The sequence below is a fragment of the Salvelinus fontinalis genome, chromosome 8 (assembly GCF_029448725.1).
Source record: "Salvelinus fontinalis isolate EN_2023a chromosome 8, ASM2944872v1, whole genome shotgun sequence".
NCBI lineage: Eukaryota > Metazoa > Chordata > Actinopteri > Salmoniformes > Salmonidae > Salvelinus > Salvelinus fontinalis.
Genome location: NC_074672.1, coordinates 28,806,896 through 28,826,063, shown reverse-complemented (window position 1 = coordinate 28,826,063; position 19,168 = coordinate 28,806,896). Strand labels below are relative to the sequence as shown.

The window sequence follows — 19,168 nt, the reverse complement described above, 5'->3', positions numbered from 1 at the left end:
GGATAATTGAGACTGATGAATTAGAATCTGCTTCAGATTTAATTAAATCAAGTGTGTATGTGTGGAGTTGATGCATAATATTTGCAACACACACTCACATCCTGTAATGTCGATAAATGAAAATGCCACCCTTCCAATTTTTCGTAGGGCATGTCTTTATTTAGTGTTGAGTGATGGAGCCTCAATAGCTGTGTTTAGACAGGCAGCCCAATTCTGATATTTGTTTCAATAATTGGTCTTTTGTCAATCAGATGAGCTCTGAAAAGATCTGATTAGTCAAAAGACCAATTTGGTGGGGGGGGTCTGAATTGAGCTGCCTGTGACAACTAAAGGTAAACATTATGAAAAAGCTCAACAGTTCATTAACATTTGCCACAAATGATTCATGTTTCAAAAGGTTCTGTTGTGTTTAGCTACAACACAGTTGAGTGTGCATGAGACTACAGCGAACAATACTGCTTTAGTTCAACTTAATATCAAGTACTGTTATATACTTTAAGGCAAGGAAATTAGTACTTGGATACAACATCAAAGTACTTACACAGGAAACAGTTTGCCCACAGTATGTGATAATACTAGGTAGCGGTTTAGTGTTTTTTCATTACCTATGAGAAATCAAGAATCCAAAGAGGGAAACTAGATTTAATATTTACGTTTTGCCAAGACCTTATGAATATAGAGTAGAAGGCTGATGCTGTGACAGATGGGCCATTCTGGGTAAATTAACCTATTATTCTGTGCCTCGGACTGAAACATCTCCAGTTAATTGGTAAGTGCTGTTAAGAGAGACTTGGTTGAATCAGTTGCATAATGTAAACTGGATGTTTGCAGGGTAAAAAAGTAAGTTCAGAGCAGGACAGATTCTGACCCTGCCATCATTGGTGCACTAAAAGAGAAAACGCAGGGTTAGAACTAGTGTCGCCACTGTGTTGGGAGGATAAAACAGCGCAGGGAGAGAGACTAGGACAAAATCATAATTGAAAGACTAGCCTACTTTGGACCACTGCAGAAGTGTCTCAGTGATATCATGCACACTCACTGAAAACAAATGAATCTATCCTGTGCTTCAAATTAGTCATTCAATAGACATAACCAGCTAACAGAACGAGTCCCTGAAAGCAAAGCAGGATTTAAAAAAAGTTTTTTTGTTGGTATCGCTCACCATGGCTTGATGTTTTGTTCATCAACATTCTCTTTCTAGCGGTCACTGGACCCCCAGGGATGACAGAGAAAAGATGTCTTAACGGCAATGGTGTTCCACTCCCATACAAACTCAAACATGCATGTGAAGATCTGACAGACAAAATGTAGCAGTAACAAGTTAGTCATGCTTAGTATTCAGGTGCCGACGACAGCTGTAATTCGAAACTGTTCAGAGTGAACGTTTTCGTTCAAGAAGACCATAACATTTCCAAACACTTTGCGACCTTCAAGGCAACCCTGGTTCTACATAAGGTATTGGTATTGAATAGCAGGACTACAGACGATGTCAGGCCTCTGTTACCCAAATATGACCCCTTGGATCCTACCTCCTGTGGCTGACTGCACAACTGTCTGGAAGTGATGACTTACTCTGCCCTTGTGCTTCTTCTTACCATACAGATATAATTACAAAAACAACAGGGCTCCTAAATGAGGCCTTCATAGAGTGTGAGTGTTATTAGTATGTACAAGAGTGAAGAAATTAATGTAAATGCATCTCCTTTTAGTGCTAGGCTGCATAACCCTGAGCAGGGTCTCAATAGACTAGTTTTGCTTTCTCTCCTTGTCTCCTCTCCTTGACCCTGCACTTACATGGTAGGATGATCAGGATCGGCAAAGAAATAACGCTCGGTGCTGTCACCTGTGCAGTTCAATCACATCAATACAGATGAAGGAAAGGGACAAGGAGAGGGAGTATAGACTATTGAGATGCGGCCCTGGGTCTAGAGGGCTAATACCCAAGGGGAATGGGGGGTGGTTCCTTCACAAATGTTTTAACCCACCTAACACTTACCTTAACCAACCCAGAATCAATGAGATCATTGGCCATTTAAAGCTGGAATCCTTAGCGGTGAAACTGCCACGTCTGTTTGCGATATTACAACAACAAAGATGTTACTTCAAACAAACACTTTTTTCATCGGACATCATTGCACATGAGATAGAATCAGTGGAGGCTGGTGGGAGGAGCTATAGAAGGATGGGTTCATTGTAATTGCTGGAATGGAATAAATGGAATGTTATCAAACACACAGAACATATGGAAACCATGTTTGACTCCGTTCCAATCATTCCATTCTGGCCATTACAATAAGCCTGTCCTCCTATAGCTTCCCCCACCAGCCTCCTCTGGATATAACAGCAGAGTATGTACTACAAACTGTTTTTATCATGATGCTGGATGCTCATCTCCTCCGTTTGAAAAACAATAACTGCACCTGGGGCGACCAGTGGCGATGTTTCACCTTTTGCGGATCCCAGCTTTAAAGGGAACAATTGTAGAGTCTCAGGATTAGCTTCTAGCCCTGGGTGGGCAGCGCTGTTGTAAGTATCAGGTGATGGCATGGAGGATGGGAAAAGTAGAGATGGAGGTGGTGTCACTGTCAGCGTGTCTTACTGTTCTGTTCCTCCAGGGTGCGCTGCAGCTCTCTCAGGTTCTCTGACAGCAGCTCCACCTCATCCAGCCTCCCGTTGAGCTTGGCGTCAAAGATGTACGCCCGGATGTTATCTATCTGCTGCAGCAGCAACTCCTCCTCGATCAAGTCAACGTCTGGCATCGCCGCCTCACCCTCCTCTTCAAAGGGATTGGTCGAGGCTCCTGGCGGGGTACTCCCAGAAGCCTCTTTAAAAGGGTTACCTTCATCGTTCTCCTCCTCCTCTTCGAAAGGGTTGCCTGTGACGCCCTCAACCTGCCCTTGCACCCCGCCCTCCTCTTCCTCCTCAAACGGGTTGTACTCCTTCTTCCCGTTAGCTACCTCCTTGTGCTCCTTCTGGATCTCCTCTGAGAAGGGGTTGGACGGATCCTCCTCCACCGTGGAGGAGTCTTCCTCCTTAAAGGGGTTGAGGGAGGAGCTGTTCTGTCCCTCTACATCTCCCCCCAGCCATGGGGGCGACTCCTCATCCTGGTCCGTCAGGGCAGGGAAGGCCCTCATGGACGGGGGGCTCCTCTCTGCTTTAGGGGTCAACTCTTCCTCCTCTTTCTCTTCCTCCCCCTCCCTATGGAGGCTCCCTGTATCAGTTAGGTTCAGTGAGCCCTGCCAGGTGTATGTGGCCTGGGTGGATCCTGGGGCTTGGCTCTGAGCCCTGTGCTTCATCTTCCCCCTCTTCCTGTCCTCCAGGCGCTGCAACTCCTCCTGTTGTAGGCTCTCCTCCTGGGCCAATCTCTGGGACAGAGTGATGGCCAGGTGGGTCTGCTGCTGGTCGTACTCATCCTGGAGAACACACAGTTCAACAAATCACACCCTAGTCCCTACACAGTGCACTATTTCTGACCAGAGCCCTGTTACGGTCCATTGCATTGTAATCGCAGTACATATAGAAGCTACATTTTGTAACATTATGTAAGTTTCCCCACCTGCAGCTGCCTGAGGTTCTCCTCCAGCATGGCCACCTCGTCATGCCTCTGGGCGGCCTTGGCCTGCCGCAGGAACGACCGGATATTCTCTATCTGCTGCAGCATGGGGTCATCCAGCTCCCCGTGGGTGTGGAGGGTGTCTGAGGAGGGCAGCCAGCCTCCAGCTTTGGTCATGCGGGGGACTCTGGGGGCCTGGGGAGGCTCCCCGTTGGTGCTAGAGGCCGGGCGGTTCTTCTCAGAGTCCTGCCTTCTCTTCTGGGCAGCCTGGCAGGAAGATAGGAATGTATGCTTTTAGAGACAGCTTTACTATATAATACATTAGTTATAAAAGCAGTTGCTTTTAGCTTTCCTGGTATCAGACATATCAGACCCTTTTTGGAGTATCATTATTGGGTCTTTAGTGTAAACAATAAGCAGCCTCCTCACCAGTCTTTCCTGGGCGAGCCTCTTCTCCTGCTCCTGCTTCCGCTTCATCTTAAACTCCTCAAACTTGTCCTTAGTGGGCAGAGACATCAGACCCAGCAACTTCTCCTGTAGGAGGGGGGCGGGATAGGGAGAGAGAGATGGAGAGAAACAGAGAAAGAGAGAAAAGGGTTGAGAAAGAGAGGGAGGGGTTTGAATGTGTTGTGTAATGAGCTATTATTCTGGGGAAAGTGACTAATCCTTCACTCTTCACCACACCATTCAGCATATCCATAGTTGCTCTTTATGTACAGTAGTATTCCTTCTGTCTCACCTGGACGAACAATGTGGCTGTGTATCTGACCATCCTCTGCAGCTGGAGATTCTTTGGATGGGGCTGTGGCTCCTCCTTCATTCCCAGTGTTAAGATCCTCTTACTGACAGAAACACAGAGAATGTTACAAGAATATGGTTATTTAGCAGAACACTTTTATTCAAACTACGGTTGGGCCAAAATACACTATATATACAAAAGTAGGTGGACACCCCTTCAAATTAGTGGATTCAGCTATTTCAGCCACACCCATTTCTGACAGGTAGGGTTGCAAAGGGTCTGAAACTTTACAGAAAATGTCTGGAATTTTTCAGAAAATTTTCCATGGGAAGTAGAGCCTGGGAACTTTGGGAATTTTGCTTAAATTCTTCAAATAAAGTTGCTTATAACAGTGAACCTTTTGTGGGATACACATGGCAATTCTAGGTCTTGAGGCATATTTTGGTTAAACTATCCCCAATTCAATGGCATTGCAACCCTCTGCATGCACAGTGCATTCTTCCATCACATGTGCAGTGCACTCTTCCATCACATGTACAGCTGATTCTCAAGATCTTGCACACCAATGAGATGCTATTGGGCCCACACTACTACACTGTCTGAGCCAAGGACTACATGCTTTCTGGTAAGTTTTGATTACAATACTGGCAGGGGTGAATATATTTTACATGACATATATTATTTTTTGTTAACTAGTAAATAGTAGCCTATAGCAAAGTGTGTTTAACTCCTTTCTAACTTGTTAACAATTTATGCTAGTTATTTTTTGCTACCATGTGGGTTTTAGCTTGCTTGAGCCTGCTAACTAAGGAGTGTTAATTCACCTGTTTCCATACATGTTTCATTTTAAAACATTTATCTTACAAAGGAGTTGTTTAATCTAACTGCTTAACTATTTATCTGTACATGGAATTGTATTTGTTTTTTTTAACTCCTTTTTTCTAATCTTTACAGGAAAATGCCACAGGCACTATCTGATGTGTGGAGACATTTCACTGCAGTTAATGTAGAAGGAAAAGTGTACATTTGTAAATACTGTGCCAAATCATATGTGAAGAATGCAACAAAAATGCAGAATCATCTGGCCAAGTGCATAAAGTTCCCTCAGCACTCACAACAAGCAACCTCTGACAAAAGTCCCTCTACTTCTATTCGAGGTGAAAATGATGAATCAGACACCTTATCGATAGCAACAGCTCATGGTCTTCCTGGAATCAGAAGTTTTTTTGACTCAATAGAGGAACGTAGTCAGAGAAATGCTGATGAACGTCTTGCTCGAGCTGTGTATGCAACTGGTTCACCTCTAATGCTCACAGGCAATGTGTATTGGAAGAGATTTCTGAATGTTCTTCGCCCAGCATACACCCCTCCAACCAGACATGCTTTATCTACTCATTTGCTGGATGCAGAGTTCAACAGAGTTCAAGTGAAGATCAAGCAAATCATAGAGAAAGCAGACTGTATTGCAATCATCTCTGATGGGTGGTTGAATGTTCGTGGGTAAGGAATAATTAACTACATCATCTCCACCCCTCAAACAGTATCCTACAAGAGCCCAGACACAAAGGACAACAGACACACCGGTCTCTACATTGCAGATGAGCTGAAGGCAGTCATCAATGACCTTGGACCACAGAAGGTATTTGCACTGGTGACAGACAATGCTGCGAACATGAAGGCTGCTTGGTCTAAAGTGGAGGAGTCCTACCCTCACATCACACCTGTGCTGCTCATGCATTGAATCTGCTCCTCAAGGACATCATTGCATTGAAAACAATGGATACACTCTACAAGAGAGCCAAGGAAATGGTTAGGTATGTGAAGGGTCATTAAGTTATAGCAGCAATCTATCTCACCAAGCAAAGTGAGAAGAATAAGATCACCACATTGAAGCTGCCCAGCAAAACCCGTCGGGGTGGTGTTGTCATCATGTTTGACAGTCTCCTGGAGGGGAAGGAGTCTCTCCAATAAATGCCAAGATCACAGTCTGCCAATATGGACAGCCCCATCAAGAGGATCCTCCTGGATGATGTATTTTGGGAGAGAGTGGTAAGCAGCCTGAAACTCCTGAAACCTATAGTAGTAGCCATTGCACATATTGAGGGAGACAATGCCATCCTGTCTGATGTTCAGACTCTGCTTGCAGAGGTAAGAGAAGAAATCCGTACTGCCCTGCCCACTTCACAGTTGCTCTAACAGAGGAAACTGCAGTTCTGAAATACATCAAAAAGTGTGAAGACTTCTGCCTGAAGCCCATACATGCCGCATCGTACATGTTGGACCCCAAGTATGGTGCAGAGATCAACAAGGCCTATGGTGTCATCACTACCGTGTCTCGCCACCTTGGCCTGGATGAGGGCAAGGGTCATTTTATTTATATACACTGCTCAAAAAAATAAAGGGAACACTTAAACAACACAATGTAACTCCAAGTCAATCACACTTCTGTGAAATCAAACTGTCCACTTAGGAAGCAACACTGATTGACAATAAATTTCACATGCTGTTGTGCAAATGGAATAGACAACAGGTGGAAATTATAGGCAATTAGCAAGACACCCCCAATAAAGGAGTGGTTCTGCAGGTGGTGACCACAGACCACTTCTCAGTTCCTATGCTTCCTGGCTGATGTTTTGGTCACTTTTGAATGCTGGCGGTGCTTTCACTCTAGTGGTAGCATGAGACGGAGTCTACAACCCACACAAGTGGCTCAGGTAGTGCAGCTCATCCAGGATGGCACATCAATGCGAGCTGTGGCAAGAAGGTTTGCTGTGTCTGTCAGCGTAGTGTCCAGAGCATGGAGGCGCTACCAGGAGACAGGCCAGTACATCAGGAGACATGGAGGAGGCCAACAACCCAGCAGCAGGACCGCTACCTCCGCCTTTGTGCAAGGAGGAGCACTGCCAGAGCCCTGCAAAATGACCTCCAGCAGGCCACAAATGTGCATGCGTCTGCTCAAACGGTCAGAAACAGACTCCATGAGGGTGGTATGAGGGCCCGACGTCCACAGGTGGGGGTTGTGCTTACAGCCCAACACCGTGCAGGGCGTTTGGCATTTGCCAGAGAACACCAAGATTGTCAAATTCGCTCTTCACAGATGAAAGCAGGTTCACACTGAGCACATGTGACAGACGTGACATAGTCTGGAGTCGCCGTGGAGAACGTTCTGCTGCCTGCAACATCCTCCAGCATGACCGGTTTGGCGGTGGGTCAGTCATGGTGTGGAGTGGCATTTCTTTGGGGGGGCCGCACAGCCCTCCATGTGCTCGCCAGAGGTAGCCTAACTGCCATTAGGTACCGAGATGAGATCCTCAGACCCCTTGTGAGACCATATGCTGGTGCGGTTGGCCCTGGGTTCCTCCTAATGCAAGACAATGCTAGACCTCATGTGGCTGGAGTGTGTCAGCAGTTCCTGCAAGAGGAAGGCATTGATGCTATGGACTGGCCCGCCCGTTCCCCAAACCTGAATCCGATTGAGCACATCTGGGACATCATGTCTCGCTCCATCCACCAACGCCACGTTGCACCACAGACTGTCCAGGAGTTGGCGGATGCTTTCGTCCAGGTCTGGGAGGAGATCCCTCAGGAGACCATCCGCCACCTCATCAGGAGCATGCCCAGGCATTGTAGGGAGGTCACACAGGCACGTGGAGACCACACACACTACTGAGCCTCATTTTGACTTGTTTTAAGGACATTACATCAAAGTTGGATCAGCCTGTAGTGTTGTTTTCCACTTTAATTTTGAGTGTGACTCCAAATCAAGACCACCATGGGTTGATCAATTTGATTTCCATTGATCATTTTTGTGTGATTTTGTTGTCAGCACATTCAACTATGTAAAGAAAAAAGTATTTAATAAGAATATTTCATTCATTCAGATCTATGTGTATATATATATATATATATATATATATATATATATAATTATTTAAAAAATATATTTTTTAAAGGGCAAGGTTCTTGGCAGTCTGGCAAAGTACACTTCCAAGCAAGGGCTTTGGGATGGAGATGCAATATGGCAATCGTGCCAACATATCTCATCAGTCACCAACATCAGCCACCTCAGAGCGCATTGGCAGTAGAATGGCCTTACTGAAGAGTTCAGTGACTTTCAAGCCAGTTTGTCAAATTTCTGCCCTGGTCAACTGTAAGTGCTGTTAGTGTGAAGTGGGAATGTCTAGTAGCAACAGCAGCTCACAGAACGGGACCACCGAGTGCCTAAGATCACCATGCACAATGCCAAGCGTCGGCTGGATTGGTGTAAAACTTGCAGCCATTTTACCCTGGAGCAGTGAAAACATGTTCTTTGGAGAAATTAATCACACTTCACCATCTGGCAGTCTGCTCCAATGCAGTGCCAACTGTAAAGTTTAGTGAAGAAGGTAATAGTCTGAGGCTATTTTTCTTAGTTCAGGCTAGGCCCCTTAGTTCCAGTGAAGGGAAATCTTAACACGACAGCATATAATGACATTCTAGACCAGGTGTGCACAACCTTATTTGACGTGAGATCTACTTTTTCATTTGCCAGCCTGATGAGATCTACCAGTCTCAAAATCTAAACCAACCAACAAAATGTATGAAACGCAACACACCACTGAGTATGAACCTGTTGCTATGATACCTATTTGATACCCAAATATAATGTGGACCAATAACATGTTTTACACAAATAAGTGCAACTCATTTAATTTCCTACCTTAGTGTGACTTTTGGCATTGGGTGGAGGCAAGTAGTTTTTCATAATCAGGGCTGTAGCAGCGTGTTGCAAGTCTCATGCAGGCCACAAGGTGGTCATCCATCATAGTAGATCTGTACTTGGACTTTATTATCTTCATGTGAGAAAATGCAGACTCACAGAGGTAGGTTGATCCACAAAGGGCTGATAAGTTGAGAGCACATCTTATGTTGGGATACTTCTCATCTATCAGTAGATCCCAGAACTCTTTTTTTGAAGGGTTTTTTGAAGGGTGAGAATTTCAGTTTCTGCTATAGTTGTGTCCAACTGAAAAATCTTCTATAAACTCTTCTCACTGTCAACTGCGTTTATATTCAGCAACCTTAACATGTGTAAATATTTCTATGAACATAAGATTCAACAACTGAGACAAACTGAACAAGTTCCAGACATGTGACTAACAGAAATTGAATAATGTGTCCCTTAACAAAGGGGGGGGGGTCAAAATCAAAAGTAACAGTCAGTATCTGGTGTGGCCACCAGCTGCATTAAGTACTATAGTGCATCTCCTACTCATGGTCTGCACCAGATTTGCCAATTATTGCTGTGAGATGTTACCCCACTCTTCCACAAAAGGCACCTGGAAGTTCCCGGACATTTCTGGGGAGAATGGCCTGAGCCCTCACCCTCCGATCCAACAGGTTCCAGACATGCTCAATGGGATTGAGATCCGGGCTCTTCGCTGGCCATTGCAGAACACTGACATTCCTGTCTTGCAGGAAATCACGCACAGAACGAGAAGTATGGCTGGTGGCATTGCTGGAGGGTCATGTCAGGATGAGCCTGCAAGAAGGGTACCACATGAGGATGTCTTCCCTGTAATGCACAGCATTGAGATTGCCTGCAATGACAACAAGCTCAGTCCGATGATGCTGTGACACACCGCCCCAGACCATGACGGACCCTCCACCTCCAAATCAATCCCGCTCCAGAGTATAGGCCTCAGTGTAACGCTCATTCCTTCGACGATAAACGCGAATCCGACCATCACCCCTTGTGAGACAAAACCGCTTTCTGTCAGTGAAGAGCGCTTTTTGTCAGTCCTGTCTGGTCCAGAGACGGCGGGTTTGTGCCCATAGGCAACGTTGTTGCCGGTGATGTCTGGTGAGGACCTGTCTTACAACAGGCCTACAAGCCCTCAGTCCACAATCTCTCAGCCTATTGCGGACAGTCTGAGCACTGATGGAGGGATTGTGCGTTCCTGGTGTAACTCGGGCAGTTGTTGTTGCCATCCTGTACCTGTCCCGCAGGTGTGATGTTCGGATGTACCGATTCTGTGCAGGTGTTGTTACACGTGGTCTGCCACTGCGAGGACGATCAGCTGTCCGTCCTGTCACCCTGTAGAGCTGTCTTATGCGTCTCACAGTACGGACATTGCAATTTACCTTGGCAATTTACCAGTTGCCTTGGCCACATCTGCAGTCCTCATGCCTCCTTGCAGCATGCCTAAGGCACATTCACACAGATGAACTGTGAGCCTGGGCATCTTTCATTTGGTGTTTTTCAGAGTCAGTAGAAAGGCCTCTTTAGTGTTCTAAGTTTCCATAACTGTGACCTTAATTGTCTACCGTCTGTAAGCTGTTAGTGTCTTAATGACCATTCCACAGGTGCATGTTCATTAATTGTTTATGGTTCATTGAACAAGCATGGGAAACAGTGTTTAAACCCTTTACAATGAAGATCTGTGAAGTTATTTGGATTTTTACGAATTATATTTGAAAGACAGGGTCCTGAAAAAGGGACATTTCTTTTTTTGCTAAGTTTATAAGTGGCAATAGGCTCAAGTGATGCAACTCAGTGAAACGACTATCAAACTCAGATAAGATGCTCTGGACTTGCTCCACGCAACGTGCACTGTCAAGCTGTGCTGTATCCTTGCCCTGACGTTCAAGTTCTGAATGCATGTGTTGAAAGTGCAGGTCTTTACGTTGCAGCTTTCTTGTGAGCACTTGTAGTTTGCATTTAAAAGTGTTCACAGAGCTGATCATGTTGATTGCATGTTTGCCTTCTCCTTGCAGCTCTACATTCAGTTCATTAAGCATGTAAGTTAGGTCAGTGAAAAAAGCTAAATCCAGGAGGCACTGTGTCTCCTATTGCTGTGCATATTCTGCATGTTTGGAGACCTTGAGAAACTCCTTGATTTCAGGCAACAACTCACTGAATCTCCCTAAAAATGTACCTCGGCTCAGCCACCGCACATCCGTGTGCAGCAGCAGGTCTGTGTGCTCCGCTTCAGTCTCTTCTAAGTGAGCGTGAAATAACCTCCGCCGTAGGCTTCTTGCTCGAATAGAACACACAATCGCAACATCCATCACCTCTTTCATGTTTAACATCTTCCCACACAAAGCTTGCTGATGAACTACGCAGTGAAAACTAAGAAAGTCCGGGAAACAATCGTCCCGTTTGCACAATGCAACAAACCCACTAATGCGGCCTACCATAGCGGGTGCCCCATCGGTAGTAATGGAGACAAGCTTACAAAAGGGCAGTTGAAATTTGTTAGCAAACTCCATAAAAGCTTGAAAAATATTTTTGCCCCTTGTATGTCCTTTCAGTGACAAAGAGGCGAGTAGTTCGTCCTTTGTACTCATGTTGTCAAAAAACATTCTGGTGAAAATGTATATCTGTACCACATCTACCATATCTGTGGACTCGTCAAACTGGAGGGAATAACACTCACAGTTGTCAATATCCTTCTTCAGTTGATCCTCGAGGTTCTCCGCTATTCCCTCACATCTTGTCACCGTATTTCTAGACAACTGAATGTCATTGATGGAAGCCATCATTTCAGTCTTATTCTTAAAATCCCCAAACAGAGAGTCTGCAGCCTCAATAAATGCTTCCTTGATCTCCCCAACTTTGAACAACTTTTTATGCTTAGCAAGAACGTGACTCACACGATAAGATGCTATGTTTGCCGCCTTCCCTTCGGTCACAGGCCATGTGAAAATTGCCTGCTTCACTGCCAGTTGATTTTTTTAGTTCTTGTACCTTTCTTCTTAGTAATTCAGTCTTTGCTGGGAAATCTCTTTCCTGGGTTTTGTGTGTGGTTTTAAAATGTCCTTCTATGTTACCTTTCTTTGGGATAACGATGCTATCATGGCAGATGAGACACACACATTTTGAGTTTGACATGACAAAAAATAATCATCCTCCCATTCTTGTGGAAATGATACGTTTTCTGTTTTTTTGTATTGTTCCCTTCACATATTATTGCTGCTGTCTACCACACAACTTGAGAACAATTTAAGAACGAATCTGACTACAAAGTTAGCTAGCTAGCTACCTGCCTGGCATCACTGTTACCTCGACTTGGCGTTGGAGGGCGGCATCTGACCACACTAACTAGGCATAGGTCAATAAGTGGGCAGGGACTGGTCATATTTTATGTAAATCACGTGACTTTTCAGACGTTGCTATGAATGGAGGACTGTCGAATGTTAATACTGAAAGAGGTTATAGGAATTGATTTGTGTGGCTGGATTTTAGTAGATGTATAATCATCTCACAATCGACTGGCAAGCATGCCGCGATCGACCAGTAGATCGCGATCGACTGGTTGGGCACCCCTGTTCTAGACGATTCTGTGCTTCCAACTTTGTGGCAACAGTTTGAGGATGACTAGTTCCTGTTTCAGCATAACAATGCCACCGTGCACAAAGAAGAAATGGTTTGTCAAGATCGGTGTGGAAGAACTTGACTGGCCTGTACAGAGCCCTGACCTCAACCCCATCAAACATCTTTGGGATGAATTGGAACGCTGACTGCGAGCCAGGTTTAATCGCCCAACATCAGTGCCCAACCTCATTAATGCTCGTGGCTGAATGGAAGTCCCTGCAGCAATGTCCCAACATCTAGTGGAAAGCCATCCTAGAAGAGTGGAAGCTGTTATAGCAGCAAAGGGGGAACCAACTCCATATTAATTCCCATGATTTTGGAATGAGATGTTCGACGAGCAGGTGTCCACATACTTTTGGTCATGTAGTTTATGATGAAATCGAATATCATGATATTTGACTGACGATATATCGTGAAGTGCAAGACTATACTATATTTGAACTTTACAAGTCAAAACTGTTATCAGTTAGGCTGTATCAATATATTGAAAATTAAGTCTAAATTAATGAACTAAGCCTTATTTTTTCCCCATACAGAGGTTATTTAATGTGACTATAATAGGCCTGAGCGATATGGCCAAAATATCATATCATGGTATTTTTCAAATTTTTTACGGTATTTTATGTTTTTGATTAATGAAAGCCCTACATTTGCTTTATGAGTAGTGTGTGACCATAGGGTGGCAACACATACATTCTAAATTATTTCAATGGGTCTTTCTCCATTCTGAGTGTTTTATACTGTTCAATTCAACTTCAACCTAAAATAATTTCCTGCATTTCCATCAATTTCCTGCACTCATTTGAGATCATTTCTACGTTATGGGCAAAAAAACAAGGTCTTATTTTCAACCAAATGTTGCAATTGCAATTTAGATCAAAACACTTGGATGAACTTTTGGAATCATGGAAATTTAATGTTTATTCTAATTCCATAGTTAGAATATAAATAATAGTGGACACATTGAATACAGTGTTGTTTGACATGACAATGAATGAAAATGCCATGGACGAGTTAAAGTGACAGGGTAGGAACCAAAGTGATGTTCAGTGTTTCCTAGGGGACCCTATAATCTTTGGCTACATTAAATCTTTATTCATGTAGCCAACATATTCATGCCCCGCCTATTCCTATTTGACTTAGAAGATACTGTTGCACAAACAGCATGCTGATTTAGGCCTCCACCAGCACTGGTATCAGGCTGTATTAGCTAGCTACATTTGCTCTGACTCAGTACTTTTATTAGGTAGATAGCTAGCCAGCTAACACAATTTAGTTTAACTTGCTAAGAAAATACAAACTAGCTGTTTGCAGATGTAAGAAACACAAACTAATATTGTAATTATAGAACGCTTGTGGATTTATATTAAGATCAAAGTAAAAACATCATCGTTGTCATCAACATTGTTGCATGGTCAACCAACAACAAATGCGCTCCTTGAGTGACAGGGGGTGGGACTAGGTCTGTATGGAAGCGGCGTGGAGAGAGTGAGAGCGGAGGGGGATGACTCAAGTAGCGGAGTAAACTATACAAATGGACGTTACACACGGCGTATCACACTATACTGTATACACTACCGTTCAAAAGTTTGGGGTCACTTAGAAATGTCCTCGTTTTTGAAAGAGAAAATGTGGTTTTGTCCATTAAAATAACATCAAATTGATCAGAAATACAGTGTAGACATTGTTGACGTTGTAAATGACTATTGTAGCTGGAAACGGCTGATTTTAATGGAATATCTACATAGGTGTACAGGGGCCCATTATCGTCAACCATCACTCCTGTGTTCCAATGGCACGTTGTGTTAGCTAATCCAAGTTTATCAAGGCTAGTTGATCATTAGAAAACCCTTTTGTAAAATATGTTAGCACATCTGAAAACTGTTGTTCTGATTTAAAGAAGCAATAAAACTGGCCTTCTTTAGACTAGTTGAGTATCTGGAGCATCAGCATTTGTGCGATCGATTACAGGCTCAAAATGGCCAGAAACAAAGACCTTTACTTCTGAAACTCATCATTCTATTCTTGTTCTGAGAAATGAAGGCTATTCCATGCGAGAAATTGCCAAGAAACTGAACATCTCGTACAACGCTGTGTACTACTCCCTTCACAGAACAGCACAAACTGGCTCTAACCAGAATAGATAGGGTGGGAGGCCCCGGTGCATAACTGAGCAAGAGGACAAGTACATTAGTGTCTAGTTTGAGAAATAGACACCTCACAAGTCCTCAACTGGCAGCTTCATTAAATAGTACCCGCAAAACACTAGTTTCAACGTCAACAATGAAGAGGCGACTCCGGGATGCTGGTCTTCTAGGCAGAGTTCCTCTGTCCAGCATCTGTGTTCTTTTTCCCATTTTAATATTTTATTTTTATTGGCCAGTCTGAGATATGGCTTTTTCTTTGCAACTCTGCCGAGAAGGCCAGCATCCCGGAGTCGCCTCTTCACTGTTGACGTTGAGACTGGTGTTTTGCGGGTACTATTTAATGAAGCTGCCAGTTGAGGACTTGTGAGGCGTCTGTTTCTCAAACTAGACACTAATGTACTTGTCCTCTTGCTCAGTTGTGCACCGGGGCCTCCCACTCCTTTCTATTCTGGTTAGAGCCAGTTTGCGCTGTTCTGTGAAGGGAGTAGTACACAGCGTTGTACGAGATCTTCAGTTTCTTGGCAATTTTTCATTTGGAATAGCCTTCATTTCTCAGAACAAGAATAGACTGACGAGTTTCAGAAGAAAGTTCTTTGTTTCTAGCCATTTTGAGCCTGTAATTGAATCCACAAATGCAGATGCTCCACATACTCAACAAGTCTAAAGAAGGCCAGTTTTATTGCTTCTTTAATCAGAACAACAGTTTTCAGCTGTGCTAACATATTTTACAAAAGGTTTTTTTAATGATCAATTAGCCTTGATAAACTTGGATTAGCCAACACAACGTGCCATTGGAACACAGGAGTGATGGTTGCTGATAATGGGCCTCTGTACGCCTATGTAGATATTCCATTAAAATAAGCCGTTTACAGCTACAATAGTCATTTACAACATTAACAATGTCTACACTGTATTTCTGATCAATTTGATGTTATTTTAAATGGACAAAAAATGTGCTTTTCTTTCAAAAATAAGGAAAAGTGACCCCAAACTTTTGAACGGTAGTGTAGGATATCGCGATATTTAGAGTAGCATATCGTAGAAGAGGTGTCCCTCAAATATCGCCAACCCTACATACTATATACAGAATGTGTTATGTGTATGTACCTCAGTGCATCAATAAGTTCGTAGTATTTCTGGACTTCCATTCTCAGTCCACCAGCCGTGTCCAGGTTATAGGTGGTCTCTCCAGCACTGTGAGAAGTTAAAGTTTGACCAAACAGAACCACAGCCACATACATCTCTGGTCAAATGTAGTACGCTATATAGGGAACGAGGTGTCATTTCAGACAGACTACGTCTTACTTAAGAGACTCAGCCATTCTGATGTACTCTGGAGCTCTCTCGTCCACCTTGTCCATGCACAGCCTCAGCCTCTGGAAGGAAGACAGGAGGATGAATGATGAATGACAGCAAGCTCACTACACAGTGAACAACAGTGTGTTACCTCGTAGAGCTTGACGATGTCAGGCACATGGTCCTTCTCCTCCAGTTTCTGCTGTCTCCTCATCAGGGTGTCCATGCAGTGGCAGCAGCAACGGATCCTCTCGTCGTCCTTCTCTTCCAGCATGGAGGTGACACTGCTCAGGCTGCTGATGCTGCCTCTCCTGGAGCCCATCCCGCTGACGCTGCCCCCACCACCCCCTGTTGGAGGGGACTGAGACTGGCCCGGGCTGCCTGGAACACTCAGGGCCTCCCGTGTCCCACTGGTCAGCTTGTCTGGAGAGAAGAGAACTGGTTGGTGAGTCACTAAGCAGGAACAATGCATTAACTAACTAATTCTGAGAAATACTCTGATGTCACTGTTGATTGTCTGGTTAAATATGGGTGTAATATCGCTGTATGTGTGTAAGTGTGTGTGCATACAATGTACTCACAAGCCAAAGGCAGGGGCACAAACTCCATGCACTTCTTACACATGATGGAGCCACAGAGACGGCAGTGGTGTCGTCTGTTCCGGAGGTTGAACTTGTTCCCGCAGTCGGGACAGAACGGGACATCAGAGTCACTCACCCACGACACAACAGACTTCTCAGTCGCTGGAGAGAGGGGGAGGAGTGGATTTTCAGGATTCACACAGAAAATGACGTTCAAATTCACACAGGGAGGAGCTGTACTCAATAAGAACAAATGTGGGTCCTGTATAATGTGATAATGAAAAAAACAAAATATACTGCAATATGGCCCCCTCTCAACTCACCTCTAATCTTGCTTGCATCTATGTTCATCCTGTCAAATGAGGTCAGCTGAAACACAAGATAGGATACATGGTGAGTCATGTCCTGACAGTAAGGGTGTGTAACTGCTACTGTATGTGTCAAACCCACATCGACAAACCAAAGGGGGAAACGACTTGTGATTGTTTGTGGGCTCACTTTCTCTAGCCTGATAATTAGCTTGTTGACCTCGATGACGTAGTGGTCGATCCTGGCAGCTCTGTGCTTCTTGAAGAAGTCCAGATGACTTCTGGTGGCTCCTACGGAGGAGAAGAGGGGACACCATCAGACTGGATGGAAGCAGTCTCTAAAACTAGAGACCATAACAAAACAACACTCTTAGTTACAATTCAGGTGAGATGACTCAGTAGCATGCAATGTCCAGACCAATAAATCTCTTGTTAACTGTGTATTGTTTGAGCAGCAGATGCAAAGCCCTTTACCACACCACCCCACCACTTTGCTCTACTACCAGTTTCCCCTCTGCATACTGCTCCCAGTCTCACCCAGCTCCTGAGGCTCCCACATGTAGGGGTCCACTCCACCGTAGTAGAAGGACTCATAGCTATCCGTCTCTGGCTTGTCCTCTCCATCCCTCTTCAGCAGCTTGTCTTTGGCTTTCTTAGCCTTCTGGACTAGACCTGCAGCCAACAGGATGACAGTAGTGATTACTTCAAGGAACTGGGAAAGGCTACCCGGCTATGAGACTCACTCTTGGGTCATTATTTGCTGACCTAAATGGAAAGACAAGCATTAACAGACTCACTCTTGAGCTGTCCCCTGACATGTCTGTCATCCCCAGAGTGTTCCTCCTCATAATGCTCCTGCAGCTGGTAGAATGACTGCAGGTCCTTCAGGCAAAGCGGGCACAGGAAGCCCTCCTTCACCTCCCCTGTGCCCTCAAAGGGGGGCAGGTAGATGGAGGCCATGTTGATGGGGGTGGGTGGTGCAAGCAGTGACACGCACGGTGTGTCCCTGTCTCATGCCACGCCCAACTTGGTGTGACGCCCACCCCTCATCCGCTTCATTATACACCAGGAGAAAGCCTGAGGCAGAAACGGACAGCTTGAAGCAGTAGAGGGGTCAAGGGTTCTAAAAATAACATACGGGCATATTACGCCGATTCTGTTGTAAAACGGAAGCAAATGGAACGAAATGGGGATGGACCTACCTGAATTTGTCCAATATTAACTCTCGTTTTAGTTGCACTGTTTGGACTAATGATTACACCCTAGGTAAGAAGTCCAGACCGTTGTTTATGGAAGTCATGGTTTACTGAATGACAACCCTAAAATCATCCAGCAAGACTAGGCAGGTGACATGGACATAACGGTCTTTGATCATTGAACGCTTACTATTCACGTAAATCCTATGCATGGCTAAATGTATACCGTGTTAGAAATAATAAAATTAGCTAGCTAACAACGAGAGCAGTAGGCTGTGTTTACATTCTCAGTAGGAAGGGAAATCATTTGAGTAGAACTAGCCAGTCCAGACAGATATATAACCAGCCAACTGGCTGGCTACTGAACAATTCACATCCATAAAGCAACCATGGAAAAAACTAGCTAGCTGACTAAGTTAGCAAAAGGCTAACGAGATAGCTATAGTTCCAGTTCTGACGTTTCGCCAGCAGCAAGCGCACACCGTTTCCAATGACACACAATCCAAAACAGATTTATTTACTTACAGATCGCAATGTAAGTCTGCTAACAGTGTAGTTTATGTATGAATATCTGACAGCTCGTCGCTAATCTCCAGCTGCAACGCTCTCTCCGCGGGTGAAAAGTTAGCAGTCTAGTCCACCGAGCTATAATAAAACGGTCTAGTCACACACTGTACTGTGGTACCGTCAATGGTCTAGTCATGTGATTAGCATACAACCGAGACGGGAAGTGAGAATGGACAAAAAGCACGTTGAAGCCAAAAGGAACCCTGACCCTAGGTCTGCGACCGTGCTAACCGGGAACCTCGGGACGTCCCTAACCCATTGAAGTTTACATTTAAATGGTTTAGGTAGGGGTTAGTGTTTAGGTTATGGACGACCCAAGGATCCCGGATTTCACTTCTGACTGTCCTGTCTTACAACAGGAAGAGAGACATTTATCAGAGGAAGCACATGTTCTTGAACACACACACAAACACTGAGTTGTGAGG

The 19,168-nt window shown here is 44.6% G+C and overlaps 1 protein-coding gene across 2 annotated transcripts; it reads right to left on the bottom strand.

Annotated features, from left to right (window-relative positions):
- Positions 1–137: 137 nt before the first annotated feature.
- Positions 138–18,879, bottom strand: LOC129861031 (rabenosyn-5). Of its 2 annotated transcripts, none has more exons than XM_055932072.1 (14): positions 18,702–18,879; positions 18,183–18,242; positions 17,778–18,057; positions 17,518–17,652; positions 17,171–17,271; positions 16,996–17,041; positions 16,712–16,834; positions 16,243–16,514; positions 16,101–16,171; positions 15,903–15,989; positions 4,293–4,395; positions 3,983–4,087; positions 3,557–3,820; positions 138–3,413 (listed from the first exon to the last, which is right to left on the bottom strand). In XM_055932072.1, the coding sequence occupies exons 3-14, from the start codon at positions 17,938–17,940 to the stop codon at positions 2,586–2,588; spliced, it is 2,298 nt and encodes a 765-aa protein (XP_055788047.1). In that variant the 5' UTR covers positions 17,941–18,057; positions 18,183–18,242; positions 18,702–18,879; the 3' UTR covers positions 138–2,585. The 2 variants fall into 2 exon arrangements, with proteins under 2 accessions (XP_055788047.1, XP_055788046.1); XM_055932071.1 differs by having other exon boundaries at positions 16,673–16,834; positions 18,702–18,878.
- Positions 18,880–19,168: the final 289 nt, after the last annotated feature.

Excerpts from the sequence above, each read along its gene's own strand:
- LOC129861031 (XM_055932071.1), bottom strand. The coding sequence starts at position 17,940 with ATGGCCTCCATCTACCTGCCCCCCTTTGAGGGCACAGGGGAGGTGAAG. Across the intron at positions 16,835-16,995 it reads AGATGCAAGCAAGATTAGAG|CGACTGAGAAGTCTGTTGTG; the intron begins GTGAGTTGAGAG and ends CCCTCTCTCCAG. Across the intron at positions 3,821-3,982 it reads GGCTCGCCCAGGAAAGACTG|GCTGCCCAGAAGAGAAGGCA; the intron begins GTGAGGAGGCTG and ends TCTTCCTGCCAG.